We start from the raw sequence: 26,716 nt of genomic DNA, 5'->3' as shown, positions 1-26,716 counted from the left end.
TTTAAGTAACAGAGGGCGCACTGCATTGTTTACGGGAAGATTGCATCACACACAGACATGAAATTTGCATACATTGTTATAAAGATCGGATCTTCAGCAGTGCAGTAGGCGTGCAGCGTTGCGGTCTGCGACCACTCTCCAGAAAACTTCTGACAAGGTTTGTGTTGTGGGGGGTGTGTTAATTTCTCCTTTGATAGATCCCACAAAATATCCTTTTCTGTGGAGAATCACCATTTTCAGTTATCTGATCTGAACATTTGTCAATTAAGTTGGTGATCATTCTCACCCAGCGGTACCAAAATGTCAAGGTGGTCACCCCTGGAAGCCTTTTCTTAACAATTAGTTTGGGCCCTAGGTCTGCACGTTTTCTAACAATTGGACATGGTCTGGCAGACTAGTTAAAAACCAGAATTTTACATGATCAAAATTACCAGAATTCTGTTCTGCAGAAAAAGAATGGCTGGAATTTATGTTTTGTTAGCTATCAGTTTTGTGGAATTTAAAAACTCTTTCATTTTTACTTTGGAGTTTGGTCCACTTACCTCCATGCGCTTACCTATGCCAGAGATGACACGAGCAAAGCCGCTATCTGTACAATCATCACTTATCTTCACCTGTAGGCCTGCCAGTAAAGAGCAGTCAATGAAACCAAAGATCACACTGTGCCATCTTTTTCCAGTCCCACTGCAGTGCTTGTTGGCAAATTATTAACTTGCACGTATAGTTGGTACATCATGATATAAAATCGCACATTGTCTTTGACATGGTGAAGGAAACTTACATGTACTCCCATTCCTAACACTGGTAGTTAACTTTTAGTGGCCCATACCAAGCTAACAGATTTTATTTGGGCTTGTCTTGCGTATGAACCACGCTTGGATGGTTTTCACTGAATGATTTCAAATCTGTTTACCCAGTACGAGCAAGGTTTGTTTGTAGACTTTAGAATTATTTGCTAGATTTAATGATTCAAAATGACAATAATGTACAGACTGATGTGAACAATTTCTGGGACACAAAGTGAAACCGATGCATTCACTCTCTACATTGATCATGCCAAATTTGAAATTTCTTGGAATAGATTTGAGGTTATCATGAATTTCATGGCACTTCTAGGGGGAAGGGGTCATCAGCCATGGTTCGTTTTTTGCCTTCTTACCCTCCTGGTCAGCTTGAGATAATTCTTTTCTTCACTTTTTATCACTCGAAGTGAAAATACCTGCAGATGAAGAGATTAGTCTTTTTCTCCAGATTCTTAAACTGTAGATCCCTGTGTTGTCTTCTGTGGTCTGAGCTTAGGTCACCGATGCCGGGCCACTGACTATGCTTCTTGCAGTACATTTTAGAAGATTAAACGCTATCCTCCCCCCTAGCCCCACCCCCTCCAACAAAGCAAAGGTTTAGTTGGTCCAAAATTGAGATATTTCGTTCACTGGGTTTAGGCTCGTAGAGACTTGGCCATGTACAATGCAAATGACACGGACACCGATACCTGGAAATGGTTCTGCAGTGATAATGCCTCCCTCTGGCAAAGCGATGAAGCTCTTCGGACAGTCTGCCTTGTGGATGCCGTCAAGTTTATTCTTCAGATTTCCTGTTTCACCCTGTTATCACTCACCCTGCTGGTCGTAGGATGTTGCTCGTGCCATAATGGCTGGGATACAAAACATCGGAAAAGGTAACATGCACCTCTCATTTTGCACATGTGAATCAGTTCAACAGAAATATTAACAGTACCTTAAATTTGAAGGTTTGAAGTGTAAAGGATTGTCAATGCATTTGAGTCATAAAATTCCACTGAGAACAGTTTGGATGGGTGTAATCTTTAGCGATGTTAGAGTACTTGTTTATCTTTCGGTGAATGTCTTCTCACTGTAGGTATCCGTTACACACAGCTCAGTGGATCCTCATGTTACTCGTCTTCCTGCTCAATCTGTTGTCCACGGCGGAGGGACTCCTCACCGACTTGTCCTTCCGTTGGAACGATCTCCCTGGTGTGGCCTACCCCACCCAGCCACACCTCTATGTGCCACCCCTCTCTGGCCTGGCGTTGGCCTTCGTGGCCATGCTCTGCTACCACCACATGGAGGTATGGCGGCAGTGGCAGATGGCCTGGCTCCTGCTAGTCAACTGGGGCCTGGCACTGGCCGGCGAGGTGCTTCACCTCCTAAGCCTCCTCAAGATGGAGCTGGCGTCGATCGAGGTGCTGAGATTTGACCTGTCAGTCCTCTTCATCGCTGCTTACTTTGGACTGGTTTCACTACAAGTCAACAACATCAGGCTAAAGGTAATTATCACATTTTACATTTTATGGACCTGCCAGAAGACCTTCTTTAAAGGCGTTCTTGAAAAATCGTCACTGCACAAGGTTTTCATTTTATTTGGAGAGATTTGTTGGTTCTTTCTGTATTTGAATGGTTGGTGATGTGAGTAATGATGCGTTTGTTTTGGAAAATACCCTTCTTGTTTTTTTTGTAAATTTTATTGGATGCCAAATTTTATAAGATGCCAAATTTTGTTGGATGCCAAATTTTTTAGGATGCCAAATTTTATAGGATGCCAAATTTTATTGGATGCCAAATTTTATAGGATGCCAAATTTTATTGGATGCCAAATTTTATAGGATGCCAAATTTTGTTGGATGCCAAATTTTTTAGGATGCCAAATTTTATAGGATGCCAAATTTTATTGATGCCAAATCAAGCGTAGGCATTGTTTCCCTAGTATTCAGTGATACACTTAAATGAAACTTGTATCAAAATCTCATCAGGCAACTCCTTTTGTGGAAATTTACATTAACTGTTTTTAATCCTCTGCCAAAGATTTCTTGTTCCAAGGGAAATGTTCACAAGCCTGAAGAGCCTGCTCCACCAAAGACCATGAGGTTCACGGAAGAGTTCAGCAGCTTCATCTCCGAGGTGACCTTCTGGTGGCTGAACTGGGTATTTCGGCTGGGTTACAAACGGCCCCTGGAGATAGACGACCTCGGCCAACTCCCGGAGGTCCACTCTGCTGGTTACATCCACAAAGATTTCAAGGCGGCCTTCCAGAAGGAGCAAGTAAGGCCCCCCAAAATAAAGACATTTGCTTGACAACCGTGAAAAGGCAGTTCTACAAAGAGCTGATGAATAAATAACCCTCTTACAACCAATCGAAAAACATCTTTGGGCAGTTTTACTTTTGTTTTCTCAGTCATGCAAGATTTGAAAAAAAAATATGTCGAATCAATAAAGACATTTCAGAATGAAGAAACTTTGTGAGAAGGCTGATGAATCCATGAAGGCTACTAAATCCATTAAACAATCTTTTTTTTCCTTACAGGAGCGGGCAAGGTTCAAAGGTCACAAGCCATCCCTGTGGAGGGTCTACTGGTCTGTGCACGGATGGAGGATGGTGTTTGCCTTGGTCTTGAAGCTGTCAGGGGATATGTGTGGGTATGTGGGTCCCTTGGCCCTCAACGGTATCATCTTGTGGGTGGGGAGAGTCAAAGATGGATCACAGGTTTGTTGATAAATATTCAGATATTTTGGTGATTTCAACTTTTGCTGACTAATATCGGTTCCTATTAATGTCAGTTGATAGTGAATATAGCCATTTTTGGGGGGGGTTGTTCTCGTTTTTGTGTGGCTTGGCTCAGCTTTTTTATCACTAAATTATCAATTTTGGGTTTATTTTCATTTATGGGAGGGGTTTGTTACGCAGGATGGATGTGTTGATGAGTTAGTTCTATCCTGAGAGCTCTATCTAGGGTAAATGATTGTTGAACATCGCTGCAGTATGCAGCCGATGTTCAGGGATAATTATGGGATCTCGAAGGCTGTATCATCACCTTGCATGGTCAAAGATTCATTTTCAGTTATTTATTTCATCTCTATAGGTGGCCAGCGAACCTCATTTCATCACTGTATCTGAGTTTTTCCAGCACGGTTTAGTGCTGGTGGGAATCACGTTTATCGTTGCCTGTATTCGCACACTGCTAATGCAGACATACGAATATTGGTGTGCTGTAGTGGGGATTCACTTTCGCTCTGCTGTCCAGGTAAGAAATGACCTGTTTGCACGTCCTTCAGAAAAATCCATTTGAGGGACTTATTTCGGGGAATTTTGCGAGATTTACTTTCATTTTTGGCAGAGATATTGCCTATTGATCTTATCAATCAGTGCTAATCCTAAGCCTCATCAGAAAAAAATCTTATTCAAATTTGAGGATTAATCAGGCCTTTTGGAGTTATCAAAAATTTAATGTTCACATAAGAATTTCATTGATTGCCCAAATTAATGTTTCTGTGATGAAATTTGCTTTCATTTTGCAGACGATGGTTTTTGAGAAGTCCCTTCGCATCTCGACCTTTGTCATCTCCAGCGGCGAGATGACCACTGGGCAGATTGCCAATCACATGTCGACAGACGCCGTGAACATCTTCACCATGATGATTTACATTTGCTGGATGGTAACGGTACCCGTACAGGTGTGCTGACCTACATGTATTTGGATTTTTCAATGTATTGGTATCTGCTTATCCAACAGCGCATTCAGTGCCAGTTTACAGGACGAAGTGATCATTACAAAGACAATGAAGAGATGTTCAGTTTTAGAGGTAGGAGGAAACCCCACAATGAATATTCCAGGGGAAACCCACAGAGTCAGGCAGGGACTGAAAACCCAATCCACATGCTGACCCAGGTGGGATTCGAACCCACTTTACAGAGGTGGAAGGTGAGGAAAGGGCCACTACACCAACCTGAGCTAGGAGCCTCAACCTCCCTCGAACCCCACACCTTCCATTTCAACCCCCTCTCCCATCTATCCTGCCCCCATCCCAACGCAACAAAGCTTCAAAACAAAATTTTCAGTATGAGGAGAGAACACTGTAAGCTTTAACACACTGACCGCTGGCTACGGGTATACTCGATGGAAATGGAAGGTTATCATAAATTGAATACACTGGCATCACCGCAGAACACAAAGTTCGCTGCTGGCAGTGTGGAGGGCATACATCTGTCAGATGCTCATGTTTGAATTAGACACCTGAAAGGTACCTGTCACATGTGTGGGCGTGCATTCAGTGCTGGGCAAATGGGAACGCCCCTTTGAAATTATGCTTGGGGGTATTTATTAAATTGACACAAAATAATTTCTGGCAATACTTTTTGAAAAAAAAACCAAACAGATGTTACTTTGGTATTGCGTTTTTATTGAGGGGGCCTTGTAGATCAGAAATTTGGATAACTGGACCACACATAATGATCATTTAATTGGTGTGATGTTTGATGTCTAACAAGTGATTTGATTGGCTGGTTGGTTTCTAGGTTTTCGTTACCTTGGCACTGCTGCTCGGTCAGATTGGCTATTCTGCCGTTCTTGGCATGGTTGTGTTTGCAGTCTTTGTTCCCTTACAAGCTGTTATTGGGAAGTATATGGCGAAGCTGGAGGAACAAACACTGGTAAGACAAGCGATGCCAGAGAATCTTTATCCTGAGGCTGCCATGTTTGTCTTGTCCCCTGTAGCCCCTTTGGCAATAGTAATACAACTCCTCATATCAGTGGAAGAGAACAGAGTATTTTTTTCCTTCCAGCCTCACTTTGGTTACATTGCGTTGAATGGTAGGAAAGAAAGATGGCTGCCCCATGAGGTCCCAGGCAGTGTCTGAGTTACGACGACTGCGGCTTGAAATCACGATTGTGCCCATGGCTTGCCACTGCAGCCACTCCCATAGGCAAATGCCACGACTAGCAAATAGCCAAGTCTTCCTGATATGGCCAGATACAGCCTTCTGAATCTTTCTTGCTAAGAGCAATTATTCAAGGGACCCACACAAAGACCTCTCTCATGATGCAGCTACCTCGCTTTTTTACGATTCAAATCAATGTGACTAAGGAGGCCGGAAGGAGAACTAGTCAGTTCCCCTGTATCAACGTGTGGTCGTTAGTATGACTTGGTCTTCAGGAAACAACAAAAATGGCAACATCATGACAAACAGGTGACTGGGTAGAGAAGTGACGGAGCGTTTACAAGAGGCAAGTGTTACTTAACACCACCAGTGAGATTCTGATGACGGCAGCCTTGCTGGTTTGTTTCAACAGTCTTGCACGTGCTCAGAACTACATGAAGCATATATGCCTGCATGTTCAAAAATATATGTGTATCCCCAGAATCAGCAAAAGTGAGTGGTCTACCTGCTGCCACCGGCCTAGAAGTAGAACTGAATTTGGGGATCTGTTGACTCTCAACTCTTGCTTTGGCAGTAATGTGCAGATTTTGTTCCCCAAATTGAATGCCGACATACTGCTCTCTCTGCACTTTTAAGAGTTTTGCCGACGTTCGCCTGAAGCTGTCCAGCGAGGTTCTGCAGGGCATCAAGCTACTCAAGATGTACGGCTGGGAGGACCTGTTTGGCAGGGAGATCAAGAAGATAAGGCAGTGGGAGATCTGGACGATATGCAAGATGATGTTGTGCTATGGGGTTATAGGTAAGGCCGATGCTGAAGCAGTAACAACAGAGCGGCCGGGGCCAAGTTCAGAGCTGCTCAAGCACAGAATTTGCTTAAGCACGAAAAAACCTTGCTTAATAAACAAAGGGTACCAGTTCAAACTCTATGTGACTGTCAAGCTAACCAAAAGACAGGTAAATACCATTCCAAAATAATATACATCACAAGAAGTTTTGGCTGGTAACCTGATTTGTCAAGCAAGGATTTCTCACACATAAACAAATTGTTTGCTTAAGCAGTGCTATGAAATTGACCCCAGTAGTGACTAGCAGAAGTTCCCCCCTCATCATGCCGATAATGACAAAGACTGGCAGACATCTATGCTTGATGCTCAACCAATTAACAGCTATTTGAAGAAATTTTGAGGTTTGTGTGGTTTCAGGCAGCATAAGCCAGTAAACAAAATAGGAACTATAGAAATTGAAAAACACGCACTGTAACAGAGTCTTGCAAAGATTGGAATTTTCCCTTTTTTTGTCAAAGGCCAAGTTCATGCTTGATTACTTTGTTATCTTTGATTGACATAAGAAGTCGGTTTTATTTTTCCAGGTTCACTGACAGAGGCAACACCACTCATAGCAACATTAGTGGTAAGATCTCGAGATTCAGTTTTCGGAATATTTTCCGTTATGCTTGCAGACTGCTTAATTGGTCTTCATTCCTGGCCTCTGTGCCATTTATGAACACCATTAAAAAAAAAAAGAATGTCAATCAGTCATCTCGCTTTTTCTCTCCAGAAAGAAAAGTGTTTAAAGTTTTTGGCAAAAACCGATTTTGCAAAGATACTGCGCAGAGTGCTGTGTTTTTCATTACCGTGTTTTTGTAAGAGTATGCCCATGATCGTGACTGCCCACATGAAGTAGAAAATCATAAATGTGAGGCATTTTTGGCACAGCTTTGACGTCGGATGTCCCAATTTTCTGATCTCTGTTACCAGACTTTTAGCACCTTCACGGCCCTGATGGGCGAGGTCTTGACCCCCGATGTAGCCTTCTCCTCCCTCTCCTTCTTCATGCTCCTCCAAGACCCTTTCTTCCTCTTTCCCTTTGCCCTGTTCTCCACTATCAACGGTGGTATCAGCACGGGGCGTCTCGCGGCATTCCTAGCTGCGCCGGAGGTAGACATGAAGACACTCAGTGCTGTCGAAGTGAAGAGGCAAACGCCCGAGGTGCGGGTGGGAAATGGAAATCACATGGTGAGTTGGCGCACCGGAGTGGACGGGAAAATTTTGTTTTCTGTCCAGTGTCCGATGCGAGGAGAATGTTAAACAGAATTTCATTCATTTTCCTCGGTAAATGTTCAAAACTGATCGTGGATTGAAATAAAGCTGAAGATTGAAACAGTGCAGAGATTTTGAAAAAGAGGTCATTACTGTGCATGTTCATCTTTAAATCCAATGTTCTGATCTTAGAGTCAATACGGTGGCTTTCAAAACCTTCTGCGTCAATTTTCCAAAGTGAAATCAAACTTAGCTGTTCCATTTTGGTATCCTCTTCTATTTCAGCCGAACTGTGACGATGATGATCAGGATGATCACATCGAGGTGCCGCTGTTGAAGACAAAAGTGAAAAGATGTAAGGATTCCAGCGGATCGCTGGTTTCCTCAGTCAGCCAAGAGACCAACAGCTCCTACGGTTCCATTCTCATGAAGTCCTCCAGCCTGGACTCACTGATGGTCCTACCCAGTCACGTTGCAATCAAGGTTAAGCCGATTTTTGTGTCAATGGAAGTGAAACGCATGAACACATCACATACGCAATGCACCCCAAAAATGTGCATATGGAAAGACACCTTTAGATTACAAAAACAGACTGTACTTCAACATGAGAGAAAACCTTGTCATCTAACAAATAAATGTTCTTTGGGACAGATACATCGCATTTGCATACGTGCATATGGTGTTGATAGGTCATTGATTTCATCTCGATGTGCACAACAGATATTGTATTTTTGTTGTGACCAGGTGTGAGGGCATTATTGTAATAAAGTAATAATAGTTGGTTCTTAGAAAGCGCATATTAGGGAACGTCTCTACGTGCTTGTTATCATTATCCTTGCACATTGGGCTCACGTCGCCTGAACATTCCTGAAACCATCTCAGGTCCCTGGGGAGTATACTAGCCTGGTGCTGCCATTTCGGCGCAAATGGCTAAACAACCGTGTCTGCCCTCTCAGGTACCCATTTACTCCTGGGTGGAGAGAGGCACATGGGGCTAAAGTGACTTGCCCAAGATCACAACATGCTGCCACCAGCTGGATTCGAACCCCCGACCGTATGATCAGAGGCTACAAACCCTAACCACTAGGCCACGTGCCCCACCTCATTACATTCAAGGGAGCAGCAGCTTATGTCAGGGGAACATTGCAGTCGTAATGATCGCATTCTCTCGAAGACATAGAAAGTCCCTAGTTGAACATACCCTCCAAGCAAACAACGTGGCTGCTAATGAATGTCACAGCAAGCCAGGCTGAGAATAACCGAAATTCTCTTGAATTTTCAATCAGATTGAAAATGGCTGCTTTGCCTGGGATCCAGATAGAAATCAGCCGGTACTTCATGATCTGAACATCACTATTCCAGCAGGTACACTTTTTAGAGGAAAAGATGTCCCACCAAATCTGCTCGACACCATTAAGGCCTTACTCTCACTGCTTAAATATATTGACTGTATCGGGGGAAAAACCTACAAAATCCACCTGTCCTTACTTTCATGTCCGCCAGAGTCCTACCCCCCAATCTATGGGCAAACCTGTCGAGGTGTATTCTGTCATGCTCATACACTATCAATTTCAAGCCGTGACCAAAATTCAAACCGATTTTGGTCACATTTACTTTCCAGGAAAGTTGACAATGGTTGTTGGAACGGTTGGAAGTGGCAAATCATCCCTTCTGTCGGCCATCTTGGAAGAAATGACACTGCAGAATGGGGCCATAGTGATAAACGGGTAACTTAATTCCCTACTTTTTTTGACAGCACAAATGCTCAACAGCTCTCATTGTATCCGTGAGTCAGTTATGGACATTTCAGTCCCAGAAAAGAGAATTCAGAGACTAAAAGAGCGTACGAATATACCCTTTTTATCTCAGAAGCAGAAACTCCATTGCCTACGCAGGGCAGAAAGCATGGCTGTTGAACATGTCTCTGAAGGAGAACATCCTATTTGGCCAACCCTTCAACCACAAAAGGTAAACGAATTTGCAAGAAGAGATACTCTACCAGTTCTAGATCAGATCGTTCTCATGGTAACGGTATGCTTAGGAGGGGAGTATAATGCAGGATTTCAACCTGTTTTTAGTTCTTAGATTGTAACTATGAATGACTCCTTCAGATTTCAGAGCACAAACTCATAGACAGGTTCTTTCATACAAATGGTAATTGTCATTTTTATTTGCTTAAAGAAATAATATGCTCTAGCACTGATGATGCCATACATTGTGTTTAATACATACGTGCGTTCCCATGGTAATCAACGGACCATGGGCCCCCAATGGCTCCATAGAAAAGTGCATGTGTAAACAACAGTGTTGTAGTTGAGACCGTCACAAGACCAGTCACAAGACCAGTCACAAGTAACAGGGTGAACAATGACAAAGGAATGCTTTTGTTGCCGTTCTTTTGGATAGTTTGTGGCTTGAATTCAGACTGGAGTTCTTGTGTTGGCCTTGTGGCGGTCTCGTGTGGTCTTGTGAAGGTCTTAAGCGGTCTTGACTACAACACTGGTAAACAAAGTGCGACGTCATCGGCAGATCCTATTGGTCATTCTGTCTCATGGCACTCGATGACACGCAATGGGGTCACATTCTATTGCCACCATGGCGTGTAAATACCGCAGGTATCGTCGGGTCATCTCTGCCTGTGCCCTGCAACCTGACATAGACATGCTGCCGGCCGGCGACCAGACAGAGATCGGAGAGAAAGGAATCAACATGAGTGGTGGACAGAAACAGCGCATCAGCGTGGCGCGGGCCATGTACTCCAGAAGAGATATTGTGCTACTGGTGAGAATATTCTGGTATATACTGTCATAGTATCAAGTACTTGACAAATAAATACTTGGCAAGCTAACTATGCGATATTAGAATCCTGTGTCATGAAGAAAAACAAGAACTGTTTTGGGTGCTTCAAATAAACCTTCTGAATTTCTAGTTGGATGCCTACAAGAACCGCTTTACGTAATGCTCTTTTAATTTTTAACATTGAATACGTGTTGAAAAGGATATGATTGGAAAAGTTTGTAAGTGATGGAAAATAATGGAAAAACAGAGGATTTCAAATACACAAAAGAAAGTATCGGGCAAATCATGATTCAGAAACATACTGTGTACTCTTCAAGAGATAAAAAAATTAAATAGTTTCACCGAATTGTTGGAGTAACTGCTGTGGATACTCAATCTCAGGATGATCCGCTGTCTGCCCTTGATGTCCACGTTGGAAGCCACCTGTTCCAGCATGGTATTATGGGTAATCTACTGAAAAAGAAGAAAACGGTCATCTTGGTCACCCACCAACTGCAGTATCTGGCCCACGCTGACAAGGTAATAATGGGAATTCCTGTAGCAATTTTTGGCTTGAAAAAAATTCTGACGTAATGAAAGACGGGGAAACAAAGTATGAACACGTGTGGCCTGTGATGACAAAATGAGAGTAACGTCGCATCTCGCTCTTTCCTATTTTGAGGGTTCAAAGTCATATTGAAACGGAGGTCAATTTTGAGGTTTTGTGATATCTGGAAAGAGTAACCTGTCTCCTTTTTAATTCCAAGTATTTCACAAAATCATATATTTAAAACTGTCATTTTTTCAGCAGTTTTGACGATAGCATTATTTATGCCTGGTCTGAAATAGTGAAAATATGCCGGAACCAAAGACGCAAAGCTGCCAGAATAATGCCACATTGTCACCTGATACTTTACCCTAAGTGTTCCATGTACATGCCATTGGAGAGCTCTTTTTCTGCTGAATTCAAAAATACCAATACCTCAATTTTTGAAAATTCCAACTTTCAGCTCATTTTGTGGTGACGGGTCACATTTCTCCTCGCCAGAAACACAGCAAATTCTTTTGAAGTCACCTGTACTCTCAGATCCACATTGGAATGCGATTCACACACTGCTTCGATGCATGGATATCTCACTTTTTCCCATTTCTAGATTCTGTTAATGAAAGAGGGACGGGTAGCGCAGGAGGGAATGCTAGAGGACATCATGGCGGCTGAGCCAGACCTCTACAACGGCTACCAGAAAGCCGTCAAGGAGATGACGGACCTGGAGTCTGAGGCAGAGACAGACGGAGAGTCCAGGAAACAGGAGATGATGCAGATCAGGAAGCAGATCTCGCATCAAGAGTCGAGCATCAGAGACGAGGAGGTGGCAGAAACCGGCGGTAAGCTAAGGTTCGCTTGTTGTTTGCTTGCTGACGGCGAATATTGGCATTACTATCGACCCCAGCCTACACTGCATGAGCCGTTGGCTGATGGTAGCATGTTTTTGCTGAGCAGATATTTGCCCTGCTTAGCAGAGTTTGAGGCTTTGCACACTTTTTGGCAAAGCAGTTCCCTGCGGTGGGCTCAAGCACAGATCCAGGTTTAACAGGATTTAGGAAGATACACAACTGTGATGTCCAAACTAGGAGTCCATAACAGAGTTTTGGTTAGAGTTTCTTGCCTTGCTTTCCACCTCTGCAGCCTCGGGATTGATTTCTGGCTCGATCCAGCGTGAATTGATTTTTTCAGCCTGCATGTGATTCTGAGTGTTCTACCGACACTGTTCCTCTGTGGTTTTCTTCCCATCTGAAAAAGTTAATAATAAAAATCAGAAAAACATTTTCAAAAAAGGCAAAATGATGCTGTGAGTGCATCAAGAATAAACGGAACAGGTTTCTCAAAATGATAATCCAACCCTCAGCTCCCCCAAAAAGTCATGTTGCTTTTCTTATTCCAGATGAGCGTGGTCGTCTGATGGTCAAGGAGGAGATGGAGCGAGGCTCCGTGTCTTGGAGTGTCTACTACTACTATGCCAAGGCCATTAGGCTTCCCATAGCCCTTCTGATACTGCTGGTATATCCCCTCCAAGCCGGCATCATCGCAGGGAATAACTACTGGCTGGCCAACTGGTCTGAGGCGGGACTGAACCCGGGAAACGTAAGTCTTGTCACCTGAGGCTGAAACATGACCGAGGCGTGACTGTTTCACTTGCTGTACTGGAGAGGGTATCTATCGTTCGCACACACTGATATGCAGGCGGGAGAATATGGCACCAATCATATTGCCTGTTTTCAGCAGAATGTGCACAAATCCACTCCGATTTGATTTCTCTCTTTCCACCCAGGCAACAGACTCAGCCTACTACGTCGGGGTCTATGCAGCGATATCGGTAGCCGGTGTTTGTAATTCCTTCATCACCACGATGACCACAGTCATAGGTTTGCTCATTGCAGCAAGACACCTGTTCAACCTCATGCTGAGCAACATCATTCACATGCCCATGCGGTAGGTCTCTTTTGGTCATTTTCTCTTTCGGGAACTTAAAGTGACTTGTGAATTTCGACATTTTCAAATTTTTATCGAAATATTTGGCATACGCAAATTGATCCTGAACGGGACTGACAAATGATAAAAATTAAACCCATATTCCATCTTAACCAATCCTTAATCCTTTCCCCATGCTCCAAGGAAAGACGTAAATGGGTAAAAATCAACAGAATTGTTGTTGTTATTGTTGTTGTTTTTATCTTTTGTGGATGTATAGATTTTTTGACACAACACCAATTGGTCGTATCATCAACAGATTTTCTGCAGACACACAGATCATAGATATGGTAAGAGAAAATCGAGGGGATACTTTTTGGGGTGGGGCTTGATATTAGTCCACAAGCAGGCTCAATATTGACAATATTGCTTATATTACTTGTGTGGCTATTCTTCAGTTTTATCACTGCAGTGTGTTATGTTATTCGACTTTCAAATATGTTCCTTGTTTGGCTATGGACTGCTGATGTTACCATCTTGTTCTTGAAGCTACTCCTGTTACTCAGGAAACCTTTGTCATAACAACAATAGTACTAATATAGGCATTTATAAAGTGCCTTTAACACGGATCAAAGCGCTGTACATCATTTATTACCCCTGTTCACTGGGCCCATGTAACATTCCATCTCAGCTCCCTGGGGAGTATACAGCTCGATGCAGCGACTATTTTGGTGCAAAGCGACTAAATCAACCAGAATAACCATCTCTGCCCTCACAGGGTACCCAATTAATTACTCCTGGGTGGAGAGAGAGGCAATGAGTGACAAAGTGCCTTGCCTAAAGGCACACACACCATGACCCCAGGCTGGATTCGAACCCACAACCTGCGGCTTTACCCACCGACTGTGAATCCGATACTCTTGACCACAAGGCCGTAGCACGCATTGAATGCATCCATCAGTTTTGTCTTTCTTTCCGTAAACAATTCATGCTTTATGTGTGTTACATTCGAAGCGTTCTCTGATACTAACTCATCATTTTCAGAAACTTACCATGTGCTACGATGCCATCTTCTTCTACCTGACATCTATCCTGGCAGCCTTGATTATCAACGCCTACATCAGTCCCATCTTCCTTGCCACAATTCTACCCTTCTGTGTCTTCTACTACCTGGTCCAGAAGGTCTTCGTCACAACCTCCAGGTAACCTCTAAAAGTGGGAACTTCATTTTCATCTCCCGAGAGAAAAAAATACAGATTTCCATGCTCTATATGCAGTTCGGGGTAGACCCTTTCCTGTTAGGTTGGAGTCATGTCGGGCCAAATTTAAGTTCTTGCAACCTTTCAGTAGCTTCTGCCTTGAGCATTTCTGCAACCAGCACTGATATTCGCTCCTTGCATGCTGCCTCCATTGACATGCAGAGCCTCGAACTGGCAGCTTATAAAATTGTGTCAGAATTGCGTCAACGGAGCGCAATTTGAAATATTGACCAATGGCATAGTATAAGAATTAACGCAGCATGCACAAAACTACCAAGCAACATACATGTGAATCACTGAATCGGCTAAGTTTATTGTGTATTATTGGCGGCAGCGTGTAAAGAGCGAATTCTTTTCATATTTATGGGCAAGAATGCCATTTTGGACGTCCATTTTGTTTCAGAGAGCTGCAGAGACTTGACAGCGTCACCAAATCACCCATTTTTGCTTTCTTTTCCGAAACTCTTGGCGGGCTTTCAACAATTCGAGCTTACCGGTGAGTTTGATGTGAACACCCTCACAGACCAGGTTTACTTCCTTCATCTTGGAATCTATCACTAAAGTCAAAAGGCACTCAGAAAGCTGGAGCTTTTGTCATGTCAAGTATGTCAAAACTGTTTGGCAGAAACATTTATGTCAAAGGAATTCAGTGTCAAATATGACAAAACATCCTTCATGTCAAATTATATCCGACCATGTCAAAACAACTTGCCAGCAAAGGAACTTATGAAAATTCTGGGTAGGATTTACGCCAATTTTAATCTTTTGAGACTTTAGAATGTGTTTGATATTTGTACTAATGTCGAAGGAAAGAATTTCTCTAAAATGGATGAATTTGAGCTTCCAAATTTTGACCGTTTGTGCAGCAAGCACCAAACCTTTTTTGACGGTATCATGGAGCGAGTGGCCACCAACAACACGGCTTACCTGTACCTGCAGGCAAGCATGAGGTGGCTGGCTGTCAGATTGGTAAGTCAACTCCTGCATGGAATTACCTACTAAATGCACCATACACTGCCTGGCTTAGAAGGAACTACTTTGGGTTGTGTTTTTGCCTTTCTTCTCACATCTATTGATCATTTAATTGATCTTCCAAGAAGAGGGAATAAAGAGAAATAAAGAAGGACAAGACTTTCAAGGGACGAGGATGCTGAGTGTAATGGAAACAAAACAATATTTCCTTAAAACTCCTGTGTAAGTTCTTAACTTATAACATTTTTTTTTTGACAAATGTTTGAAGCATAATTGAAACACAGTCATTTAATTAAAACAATTTTTTCTGTCCTCTAGATCTGCTTTAAAGATTGTCAAAGAACCAAGCTCAGGTTTGCACAGCTCGCTTTGCTCATTTTCTTGTGTGTTCTTGATTGACCCTGGCACAATTTCCTTCTTCGTCACTTTCCTCTCTTCTTCGTAGGATTTAGTGGGTGCCTTTGTTGTACTAATATCTGGACTAACAACGGTGCTAGGGTCCATCTATGGCTCTGTGGACTCCAGCCTTGTGGGTCTGGGAATAAGCTATGCTCTCATGGTCAGTAACAAGCAAGGGCCTCTTGTCAAACGACATGCAAAATATTCATGAGGGTTGGACCGATTGAATGAATTAATGTACCGTTTGTTGAGACGCTCCTATTTGGAGACTTGTATTCCGGCCAAGCATGAGGCATCTCAATCTCAGCAGCAAGGAACAGCAATGGAGCATGAACGCTTTTGTCCAAGTACAGTTGAATAACTGGATTAGATGACCTACGTTGGGTTTGGAAATCTATGCTTGAAAGTTTTACATTGACAAGTGGCCTTGCTCACTTTTTCCTTTCTTTAATGTCCTATGCTCCTGTTTTCTGCACCTTAAGTTTTGATAATAATAAATTCATAAAAAAAATTGCATTTACAAAGCACTTTAAACAGGCGTTTCCAAGCGCTACCAAGTTTTAAGTATGTGTGTCTTAAGCTGAGTCTTGAACCGATTCCAGAGAGTAGGTGCAGCGACAGCAAATGCCCGCTGACCCTAACAGGCGTTGGTGCACGGGCCATGAGCAAGATGTAAATGTGAGGTGGAATGAGATCGGAGGCTGATGGATGAGGTTGAGACCTTGATGCAGAAAAAACGTCTGCTTTTGGGTCATTCCATGAGGCTGGGGCACAACTTGTGACGGTGTCCATTGTTACGTCAGTTTGGGTTCTGTCAAAATGAACAGCTATTTCCCTGCATGTGGATTGCAAGGCTGAATACAGAGGTGTGTGTTGTTTTTATAGAGTAAATGACCTACTCTACAGGTCATGACAGACGGTAAAAGTTACTCATGTAACAAGGACACCGTCACAAATTGTGCCCCAACCTCATGGAATGACCCTTCTGTCCGCAAAAATTTGCATGTGCTATGCTATGAAATTGGCCCTTTACGAAAGATTACTGCATAACTTATTCAGGTATGTGCAACTGATATCCACCTGTCTTGCTAACAGTTGACCAATGGATGACCTCAATGCATTTAATGTTGTGACCCGATGCTTTTTATTCAGTCTTATAACTTTTCAGTCACTCATAATCAACTTCAGTCAGCTTCTTGTTGATTTCTGGTTAGCCCTATGACTTTTGATCAATCTTTTTTTTTTCAGTCCAGATGCTTTTGCTTTTCAATCAAACGTAAACCAGTTTTGTTTTGTTATTTTTGTTCCCTTATTTTATCTGCGGCAGGTGTCGGTGTACCTACAGCAGTTGGTCCGGTATATGGCGGAGACCGAGATGCAGATGAATGCTGTTGAGAGGGTGAAGCACTACACGACACTCACAACTGAATCGTACGAAGGTACATGAAACTCACCATAGCCCGACCTGGGATGTTATTTGGCTGACTCAATAAGCACGTAAAAAGGGCACTTCCTGTCTCTTATGACTGACTGGCTCACGCACAACTCAGCATCCAAATCATAGCAACAAATTGCAACTGAATGTACACAAAATGTCACTCTTAAATGGCACTTAAAAACAAGGCTTGTTCTGAAAACCAGTGTACCAGTTGGAAGATTAGGCACCTGTATGTGAACTCGTTGATTTGCAGGGATGGAACCGCCATTTCATTGGCCAACAAGGGGAGCAATCTCCATCGAAAACATCTCAGTGAGGTATGGCGAGGAACTGGATCCCGTTCTCAAGGATGTGACCGTCCACATACGGGCAGGGGAGAAGGTATGACTGACCACTGGGGTAGGGAGGCCAGTGGTGGCCCTTCCCCTCTGGGGGGCCAGGAATGGCCCGCCACTTTTGGCAGGTCCTATGAAGAGGGGGGGTGCTTAATGGATCGGCCTATCAAGAGCTGATGCCTGATGGGCTCACAACTGGCCCCGCCCCCACTTTGAATATTGTTCTGCCGTCATTGTGACCAACGTTTCTGAAATGATAGCTTCAGTACTGGCCGGGAATTTTTTTCAAAATCCTGGGTTTTGTCTTCAACCTCAGGTCCATTATCGGTTCAAATGTTGTTCCGAAGCATAGCAGGCTTGGTCACACTGAAAACATGATATCAATGTGTAGGATTTGATGTTCCCGTTGTGGGATAAAAATTGACTCAATCAAGCTGCAATTTATCTGAAAGGGTACTTCAGTCCTTAAACTGCTCTCCGAAGAGTAGAGAGACATGAGACACTGAACCCAAGATTTCGAAATGTCACGTTCTTGTGCTCTGACATCTGCTCTCTCCTGTTCTTCAGGTCGGAATTTGTGGCCGGACTGGAAGTGGCAAGTCATCCCTTACGTTAGCTCTCCTTCGTATAATAGACACATACAGAGGTAAGCGGCAAACGGCAATGGTTGAGTTGATGATTCTGTGAAGTTTAGATACCAATAGGAATATATGAGACAACGCTAAGAAAGTATTTAGTGAACATTTATCGCCGTTGCTTCTGCCATGTTCTTATCAGTGCCTTCACTCTTGAATGTTTGATTCAGCAAGCAGTTCATAAATCCACGACATGCTGAAAAATCCCATTCTGAATATTCATGAAACAGGTCGTATATTAATTGATGATGTCGACATAGCCAGTGTGCCACTGACAACGTTGAGACGACGCGTTGCCATAATACCTCAAGACCCGGTGCTCTTTGATGGAACCATCAGGTGAGGTCAAAGGTTAAGTCCTTGCTTTTATCAAACACCAGATTTGTTGAACAGTTGGAAAAGTTACGAAACAAATTATACAAGGAAACTGATTTGGTTGATTACAAATGATTATAAAGATAAACAAAGAATTGGAAAAGTTGCGAAGGGTTTTTCAGAAGTTCAGGCCTAAACCAACTGTGAAATTTTCCGCTCTGTCTTTGCTCAAAATGTAAACTGTTTACACTCTATATTATGAAAGCTTTGATCTTTTCCATCAGATGTGATAACATTAGTGTTACTCCTACAACACAAAGTGCAGTTCGTAACAGTTGTAATGAAACCATCTATTTATCCATCGTTGGTTTCTTATTGTGTATTGTGTGTTAAAAGGATGAATCTGGATCCTGAGCACCAACGGACAGAGAAGGAATTGTGGGATGCTCTGGAGATAGCTCAGCTGAAGGAGCTTGTCATGCAAATGGAAGACGGTCTAGGTAGGGCTTGACACACCTCGTCTAGATAAGGGAATCCTCAACCAGGAACACATCTGTTTTCTTGTTCATCTTTCTTTAAGTCCATTACAATTATTGTAGACATATAATTGATAAAATGAGCACATATGAGAACTCCACGCAACTCTGGAGTATGATTCAAAGGGGACTTGTACTTCCCCCAATGGACGGTGTTGTTTAGTTTCTTAAATTTTACTCTCCAAACTGGGTCATGCACAGAATATATGAGATTAAATTTCGCACTGTGGGTGTGTGCACAAACTTACCTTGTTGAAGGTTCCAGTGGTGTTTATTGGACTGTAAAGAAGTTAATGAACCAGGAAAATCACGACATGTCCTGTTGAAAAAGGTTGGTATATTGCCCTTCTTTGAAAGTGATGATGGAGCTCATGACATTAAGAGAAAGTTGATAATTTGGAAAAGGCCTCCTAAGTTGGTGCGACTTTGTTCTTATTCTAATAGATTCTCAGGTTTCAGAAGGCGGAGAGAATTTCAGCCTCGGGCAACGCCAACTCTTCTGCCTGGCCCGTGCCTTCCTTCGCAACACCCCTGTGTTAATAATGGACGAGGCCACAGCGTCCATGGACGTGGAAACTGTAGGGGCATTTAGTATTTGTTTGTTGGTCACTGTGTTTGCTTGTCAATACATTTCCTTGGCTGGTCTGCTGGTTGGTCATTTTGTCACCGATTGTTGTTCTCTGTCTGCTGGTTTTTTGTACAATAATAATTGTTTCTAAAATGCAAATTCTTCTTTAAAAAGGCCTCAAAATGTTGTGCATGAAAAGGCGACGCAACCAATTACAAATCTAACGGTTCATCAGACGGTTACAAAACTGAATTTAACAGGGTCATAAGTACAAGCTGTCTGTAGTTGGTTTGTCATCTCTGGTTTTGATGTTATCCATTGGAATTCACAGGATAGAATTCTCCAGCAAGTTGTTGCCTCTGCTTTTGCCAACAAAACTGTCTTGACTATTGCGGTAAGAATATATAACTCTATTCTGCCTGATTTGAGGGGGAACATTTTAACGTTCAATAGTTGGAGCGATTTTGAAGTCAATTGTCTCAGAAAATTGAAAACACTTTTACCGTCAGATATGAAATCTTAGTAATGATCTCATGTTTTTGGATCTGATTTTTGTTACTTACAGCACCGTGTGGCAACCATCTTAAACTCAGACACCATCTTGACCTTGAGCCAGGGCGAAGTGGTGGAGCATGACACACCCGACAACCTCTTTACCAATCCAGACAGCGTCTTTGCCTCTCTGGTGAACTCCGATCAATAAGAACTCAGCCGTCAGGCTCTGAATCAGTCACAGCAAGTCCAGGGGAACGGGGTTGCTGTGGGTGCTGAAGCACCCCTTTACTTTTAGGAGCGGGATGCTGGTGAACAAAAGAGCACCCCCAACTTTGATCACGTCGAGCCACAAACATGATCATGTATGCCGGAATTTGTACTAACACACTCGCCTGTGAAACAATGTTTTCAAAAGGCTCCCATTTCAACATGAACCACTCTCCTGGGCTGAAGTTTTCATCGAATGTCCCTTATACGAAACACTTTAATTTGCGACAAAAAAATTCTCCTTTTTGAGCGATTTCCAAATATCAGTTTCGTGAAATCCTTGTGGAGACCTATTCAACCCATTCTCCTGGGTCCCCACAAGGCACCATATGTCTGTCCAAACTCACCAATGTCAAGAGATCCACCGAAAAACCCTCAGTACATATGATTTTACAACCTCAGCACCCCCTAAAAAAAATATGTTCCCGTTGGCATGAGTCACAGAAACTGTCGAATTGTAGTTTTGGCTTGCCATGTGAGAGGCAATTTGTGTATGTGAGAAATGTGCCATGTAAGTGTGATATGTTGTATGTTGGTGTACAAAACAAGGAAGCAGCAACATGCTAAGTATGATTCTATTGTCAAAACCAGGGGATAAAATCTTCATATTACATGTAGTTAAAAAGAGTTCCATTTCTTTATGGGAAGTTTTTGAAACGTGTATTTTCACACCAGGCATGACATGAATCATTCTCAAGAGGAATGTAAGAATTGCTTTTTTCAACCAAAGCCCGGTGGTGTAGGTACATGTGAGGGGGGCATGGTCCCCATCCACCCCCCCCAGCAGAAGTCATTGCCCCACCCCCAGGTCTTTCCCTCTTTGAAATTTTTAAATATACCTAACTACGTCGTGCCATAACTCATTGGTTTTCAGTTCTCCCTGGAAAAAAATCCGTGCCTGCTCCAATGCTTACTCAGAAAATTTGCCCCAGTTTGTCTCCTGCTAATGTTCCTTTTCAACCACTCATTTTTTTGAAAATCAATTTTCTTCAAAAGTTTGTAAGGACTTTCTGACTTTCTGACAATTTCTATAACTTTTAAATACTTTCTGATTTTTATAACTTTCTGATTAATACTTTTAAGATATAAGCAGAGCATTTTGCAAAAATCGTCAACCTTCAAAAGGTTGTAAATACTTGTATGTTTATTTTTAATTGCCCTAGAAATATTTTTATTAGTGTGCATTGCGACTTCTGAAGTACCGCAATAAAATGATTGAAATTTTTTTGATTGTGAAAAAATTGCATGTAATGGTTTGATTTCCGGTAGCGTCTGTGGTTTCATTCAATGTATGACAGGTGCTTAAACGCATTTTCAAATTAGTTTGGTTTGAATTAAAGTTTTTATCGAAAAGATTGGAAAGGGCATATACAGTGAATACAGTCACTGATCGTTCGGAACTTCACGACCAGCGGTTAGAATTTTGCAGTCCAAGTCAAGTCACAAGTCATTTTTTGCAAGTCAAAGTCAAGTCACAAGTCAAAAACTGATAGTTGCAAGCCAAGTCACGAGTTACAAAATAGCAACTCGAGTCCAAGTTAAGTGACTCAGTCTGCAACTGCCATTTTGTAGCTCAATTTATGAAGTACATATGTACACCTCGTGCACACCAATATCTGGCGCCAGCGGGAAAAAAGTTTGTAGAACTTTTTTCCTGACAAAAGAGGGCGCTAGTGCAATCTGTTTTTGAAAAATCAAGAGGGTTCTTTTGCACTAGAAAAGCAATTAAATTAAGTGGTTTTATTTTTGAAGTGATAAGTGAGATAATGACTCCAATAATGCAGTAGCTGGACGGGTGTAATTTTAGCATTTTATTTTAAGAAGGGGATTTCTTTTCTGATGACCCAGTTTATATTGCTCCAAAGAAGCACAATTTTGCTCGTGAAATCGCCCAATCATGTGTAAGAGCTAATGGAGAATTGGGCGCCCTGTAAAGGTCAAAGTCTACTAGTGTACGACGGGTGGAACAGATTTTGTGCGCTGATTGCTAAAAATCTGATGTAAATTTCTTGCATTTTACAAGTCCTTTTCATGTCACTGAGAGTATGCACTTTGCACAGGTTTCGTTGAATCACGGAAGGTAACGTTACAACCCTTCGACTCGCCCAACATCAGAAGAGAAACTCCAAGAAAGTTCGGATGTGACTCTGATTGAGCGGCCATTTTCTTCTCGTATCCTGCCTGAGACCGCCTGTCATGCGTGTATGTGTGCTCAACTTCCGGAAGTAGTTGTGTAGAAAACCGCGCCAGTGGGATCGGTGAGAATTTGAATGGTTAATTAGGCCATAGAGCAAGGACACAACAGTGCAAAGTTAAAGCATAGAGCAAGGAACAGAATGACAGCTTCCGGATGCATGTCTTGTTTGTTTTTTAATTAAATCATGTTTGGAAATTGTTAACTTTAACTTTGCTCAGAATCCTCACTGTCAAATGAATTAACAAGAAGTTTTCATGGTTTTGGTCATTTTATTAATGTTGGGAGGAGCCACTGTGTGAGTTAAACATTGAGACTTGCACTAGGCCTACATGTAGGCTTTGATAAGAAGCGAATGGATTTAGGTGAACTGGGATGTAGAGCCTAACACGCCTAACGTCGATCAGTACTGCACACTGATACTTAGGTTTAGTGATCAGTGATACTGTCAGTGTCACAGACAGTGATCAGGCACAGGTGTAAAGTTTGTCATGTTTGTACCGTGGTAGCCTTTATACTGTGTGTGTAGTATATTTCCAACGGCTAATTTGGGTTTCTTTTTATACGCGATGCTGCAAGTTCCTAATCAAATGTTTTTACGCAATTACAACTTTCTCCCTGCTCTAAAAACACGCCTATTCTTTGCAGGAAACTTCAGTTTTGTCGCCAGGAACAAATGAAACAATAATAATGATGTAGTTGGAGAAACATTGTCAACATGGTTACATAAAATTAGTTTCGTATACTTGTAATTAGACCACATTTCTTTTATACACAAGCAGTGAAAAACCAAATGGAAGCTTACATGTACATGAATGTTGGCCAAAAGCAATTTTATTTGAATACATTTTTCATTGCTTCCTTAATTCCGACAGAGTTTACGGAATGGCAACAGTGATTGACATGAATTACATCGTGGAAGTATCACATCATTTACAGTAACGGTTGAAAAGCTGTCGTCAAGTTCCAAATTTTGGCCACTTACTTAGAGGGCCCGGGGGAGACAGGTCCCCACAAACAGCCATCATGACCACCCCAACCATGAACGAGTTCATGGCGGACTGGATCATTAAGCGTGTCAAGGCCCGCTATGACTTCAAAGGCGACGGGGATGACACACTCTCGTTCTCCAAGGGCGAGGTCATATCGGTGACGCAGATCGTGGACGGGGGCTGGTGGGAAGGCATGATCAACGGGCAGGTTGGTTGGTTCCCCAGCAACTTCGTCAAGGACATCAAACCAGTTGGTAAGTAAACCGAGCAGTATTCCTTCATCAGATGTTGGCATAGTTTTTGAGGGCGCTTTACGAGATGCGCATTTTGCACACACCTGATAAGGACATCCATCAACCAGTCTAAGCATGAAATGTGCGAACCTCATGGAATAACGTACCATGTATGACAGTGACACTGTGTCACAGTGCCTTTGTGACAGTGTCCATATGATACATGTACATGTATTGCCCATTGTTAGCTCATTCATATGTTGTACACTTGTTTACAGAGCCCTATTACGGACCATACCATGTGATTTTGGCCTTCAGCTGTTGTTGCAAAGTAGTCAGAGTTCAATAATGTCTTGTTTAGTAGACATTTTTTTTGTAAATCAAACGTCGTTTGAAACTTGTTCCTGACCAAAGTTGAAGTGGTTTACAGGAATAATTTAGCTCTGCTTTGTGTTTGGGATGCGCAGAAGTGTAATCGGGAGAGCAGGTCATGTTCCAGTCACTGTGGCTAGTTCTTTGCCATTGATGGAACTTGGACTTCATTTGACCCACAAAGTTTTAAATAACCAAGACCTTGGCTTTAAGTAAGCTTCAGTTCCAATCCTTGAGCCATGCATGAAAATAAGAAAAGATGGATGCAGCAAACCGCAGACAATAATTCATTTTATGCACACAGTGAATGTTATTCTATCACTCTGCTTGTTTTGGAAGTCCAGAACTTGCCTGGGCCCCTCATAGGTCCTGCTGAGCTATGGGCTGTGTCCAAACTGCTTGGCTGCAGTTTGAAATTACACACAAAGCTATTAGTGTAGTTGTGGCCACAGCCTCTGCCCATAGAGTTGTGCATAATTTTAAGCCACAGCCCAGTGATTCAGACAAAGCCATACATGACGTGGCTTACCAAATTTTGTGGCAGATTCCCGAGTACCAGTTGCCAGCCAGATGTAAATGAATACAGATTTTAGCTGGTGTCCACACTTTTGCATAGCAAATGTGACCAGTGCTAAGAGACATCAGGATCCTTCATGAAATTCCTTGTACATGTAAACTCATTGACATCTGTAAGTCGTAAACATAACTTACATCGATTTAAGGATGTCCGATGAAATGTTTATCCAGTGTGCCGGTGACAGGTCAACTGTCTGGATCATTGTTGTTACATGGGAAACATATGGCGCTCGTGTGAAATTAATAATAAACAAAGCTGTTCGATCCGTTTGTCGCTCACAGTTCTTGTTCAGACAGCACCAACACCAGTTTTATCTCGAGTACATGTATAATAAAATCGAAAGGAAACGACGCTTTTTCTCTTTTAAATGATTAGTAATCCACATGATATTTCTAACATATCTTCATCTCACTAACCCAGCAATATTCGTACCCCAGACTGCCATTTTTTTTTTGTCTTGGCCTAAATCAAATCACATACCTGTACCTTTTGTTCGACCTGTGGAATAGTCTCCAGTGTGCCCCTGCTGGACTCATTTTGTTTGAATCTACCGGTATTGGATTCATAGGCCTCAGCCACCATATTGTGGCATTTGACTTTTGTGGGGTTTAGTAAGCTTAGTTGCTTTGAGTTGTAGAAACGTAGCATGGGTGGGTTCATGTGCATGCATACAGGCACATGTACGCAAGCACCGGTATAAACAAAAATATAATATATAATCAGTGCCCAGACTTATGTAATTGCCGTAACTGGGTACCTTTTTCAGGGCAAGCAGAACTGCAAAATACAGTTGCGCTTCTGGTTTGCTGATCTACAGGGTACATGTACCCTATTTTCATGGCTCGACAATAAAGTTATTTGCGGGAGATTTTAAGAGAATGTGAAATTGATTGTTTTTGCCAGGACTGAATCTGCTTGCCCTGACGAAGGTACATGTACGGTACGGCAATTACATAACTCTGAGCACTAATTATGTTTTTGTCTATACTCTGATCACGGTGCTACGCCGCCCTTTCATATTACGGTACGTGTACCGGTACATAGAGTTTTGTATTCATCCATCAGAGAGACTTTCCTGTACATGATTACTTCCTGTCCAGTCCGCCTATGTAAGGTGCTTTAGACTGGACTGAAAGCCAGGGCTTGCTTTTAGGCATGAAGCTGCTGCCATTACCGTGTGGTCAAATACATGTTGTCCGTGCACAGGGTAGTATTTTGTAAGGGACATGGTAGAGTACGCTAGTCTCTCATCTGTGGCCTTGGATTGGTGAATTAATATCGCAGAGCCTGCATCATCTGGTTTCTGCATTCGAATTTGATTTAACCCATCTAATTTATTTTTGGAACATGTCCCATGGGCATGGTACAAGTCACAAAGTCAAGTTGTAAGCTACACGTACGGTAAATGACTATTTGACATGGGGACCTTGCCTGATGACATGGATGCACCTTCTGCATACCATACATGTACCTGTACTGTAGAAATGCTTGGATTCTCCCGTAGAGCAAGGACGCTCTCTGATTCTCCTCAAGGAAAGAAGAAATAGGAAAAGAAAATTCAGTTTGGAGTAGGTATTTGTGAGGGAAGGGGGCTTTTTGAATGGCTACATTTGGTTCCTTGTCGCAAAATTCAATCAACTACATGTAACTCTCACAGCACACTGTATACAGTTTGATAGAACAGGTTTTCATGTCAAACAAACAGTGGCTGTAATAACGAACAAGGTAGATGAAAACCCATGTCTTGTTTATATTCATTCGCTTGTGACCTGTATACACACAGGTATTTACTGCAGGGCTTGAGTGTAGTACAGAATTGATAATAATGTGTTTAACACTTTCACATTGTTTTTGTCTTGTGCAGTGTGTTTAGGGCTGTATAGAAAGGAATTGTCCTGCATGATGTCGTTTGCAAACAACATAAGCGCGGCCCCGGCAAAGCTAAACAATGTCATATCTTTTCCACACAGTGTAAATTCACTGTACATGTACACTTGTACTCAGTGCATGAACACTGGATGTAATCAACGGCATTATTTACACTGCATTGTAGACGTCAGTTTAGATACAAACAATGTGTAGTGTGTACATGTACGTATTCATCCTACACGGTGGAACACCTGAGTTTATTTTGGGCCGAATACACTTCCTTGTTTGGGCATTTATTGC

At 42.4% G+C, this 26,716-nt stretch overlaps 2 protein-coding genes across 6 annotated transcripts in view; both read left to right on the top strand.

Moving 5' to 3' along the window:
- Nucleotides 1-59: 59 nt before the first annotated feature.
- LOC110981003 (ATP-binding cassette sub-family C member 9-like) lies at nt 60-21,413 on the top strand. Of its 3 annotated transcripts, XM_022238123.2 has the most exons (33): nt 60-157; nt 1,443-1,678; nt 1,879-2,287; nt 2,823-3,059; nt 3,322-3,501; nt 3,878-4,039; nt 4,314-4,469; nt 5,311-5,445; nt 6,310-6,472; nt 7,043-7,083; nt 7,431-7,688; nt 7,998-8,195; nt 8,999-9,077; nt 9,334-9,439; nt 9,582-9,680; nt 10,328-10,493; nt 10,893-11,030; nt 11,645-11,876; nt 12,434-12,633; nt 12,821-12,981; nt 13,241-13,310; nt 14,005-14,162; nt 14,623-14,715; nt 15,086-15,188; nt 15,637-15,750; nt 16,918-17,029; nt 17,282-17,409; nt 17,931-18,009; nt 18,229-18,337; nt 18,710-18,813; nt 19,294-19,427; nt 19,749-19,811; nt 19,983-21,413. In XM_022238123.2, exons 2-33 carry the CDS (start codon nt 1,461-1,463, stop codon nt 20,118-20,120), a joined length of 4,743 nt encoding a protein of 1,580 aa, XP_022093815.2. In that variant the 5' UTR covers nt 60-157; nt 1,443-1,460; the 3' UTR covers nt 20,121-21,413. The 3 variants fall into 3 exon arrangements, 2 of the variants coding, with proteins under 2 accessions (XP_022093815.2, XP_022093816.2); XM_022238124.2 differs by lacking the exon at nt 15,637-15,750; XR_002598395.2 differs by lacking the exons at nt 15,637-15,750; nt 17,931-18,009; nt 18,229-18,337; ... (2 more) ...; nt 19,749-19,811; nt 19,983-21,413 and adding an exon at nt 15,510-15,544.
- Nucleotides 21,414-22,099: 686 nt separating this feature from the next.
- Nucleotides 22,100-26,716, top strand: part of LOC110980969 (rho guanine nucleotide exchange factor 7-like) — a 35,137-nt gene continuing 30,520 nt past the window's right edge. For all 3 annotated transcript variants that reach the window (XM_087146012.1, XM_022238070.2, XM_087146013.1), the window contains exons 1-2: nt 22,100-22,437; nt 23,249-23,619. In XM_087146012.1, the coding sequence (XP_087002138.1) occupies nt 23,400-23,619 (220 nt within the window). In that variant the 5' untranslated portion in view covers nt 22,100-22,437; nt 23,249-23,399. The remainder of the gene's footprint in view (nt 22,438-23,248; nt 23,620-26,716) is intronic.

This window comes from Acanthaster planci, linkage group LG14 (assembly GCF_054643075.1).
Source record: "Acanthaster planci isolate LZ-2023a linkage group LG14, COTS_SCS, whole genome shotgun sequence".
In the NCBI taxonomy this organism is placed as follows: Eukaryota; Metazoa; Echinodermata; class Asteroidea; order Valvatida; family Acanthasteridae; genus Acanthaster; species Acanthaster planci.
This window is presented reverse-complemented; position numbering and strand designations above follow the sequence as displayed.

Excerpts from the sequence above, each read along its gene's own strand:
- LOC110981003 (XM_022238123.2), top strand. The coding sequence starts at position 1,461 with ATGTACAATGCAAATGACACGGACACCGATACCTGGAAATGGTTCTGC. Across the intron at positions 2,288-2,822 it reads TCAACAACATCAGGCTAAAG|ATTTCTTGTTCCAAGGGAAA; the intron begins GTAATTATCACA and ends CCTCTGCCAAAG. Across the intron at positions 18,010-18,228 it reads TATAATAGACACATACAGAG|GTCGTATATTAATTGATGAT; the intron begins GTAAGCGGCAAA and ends TTCATGAAACAG.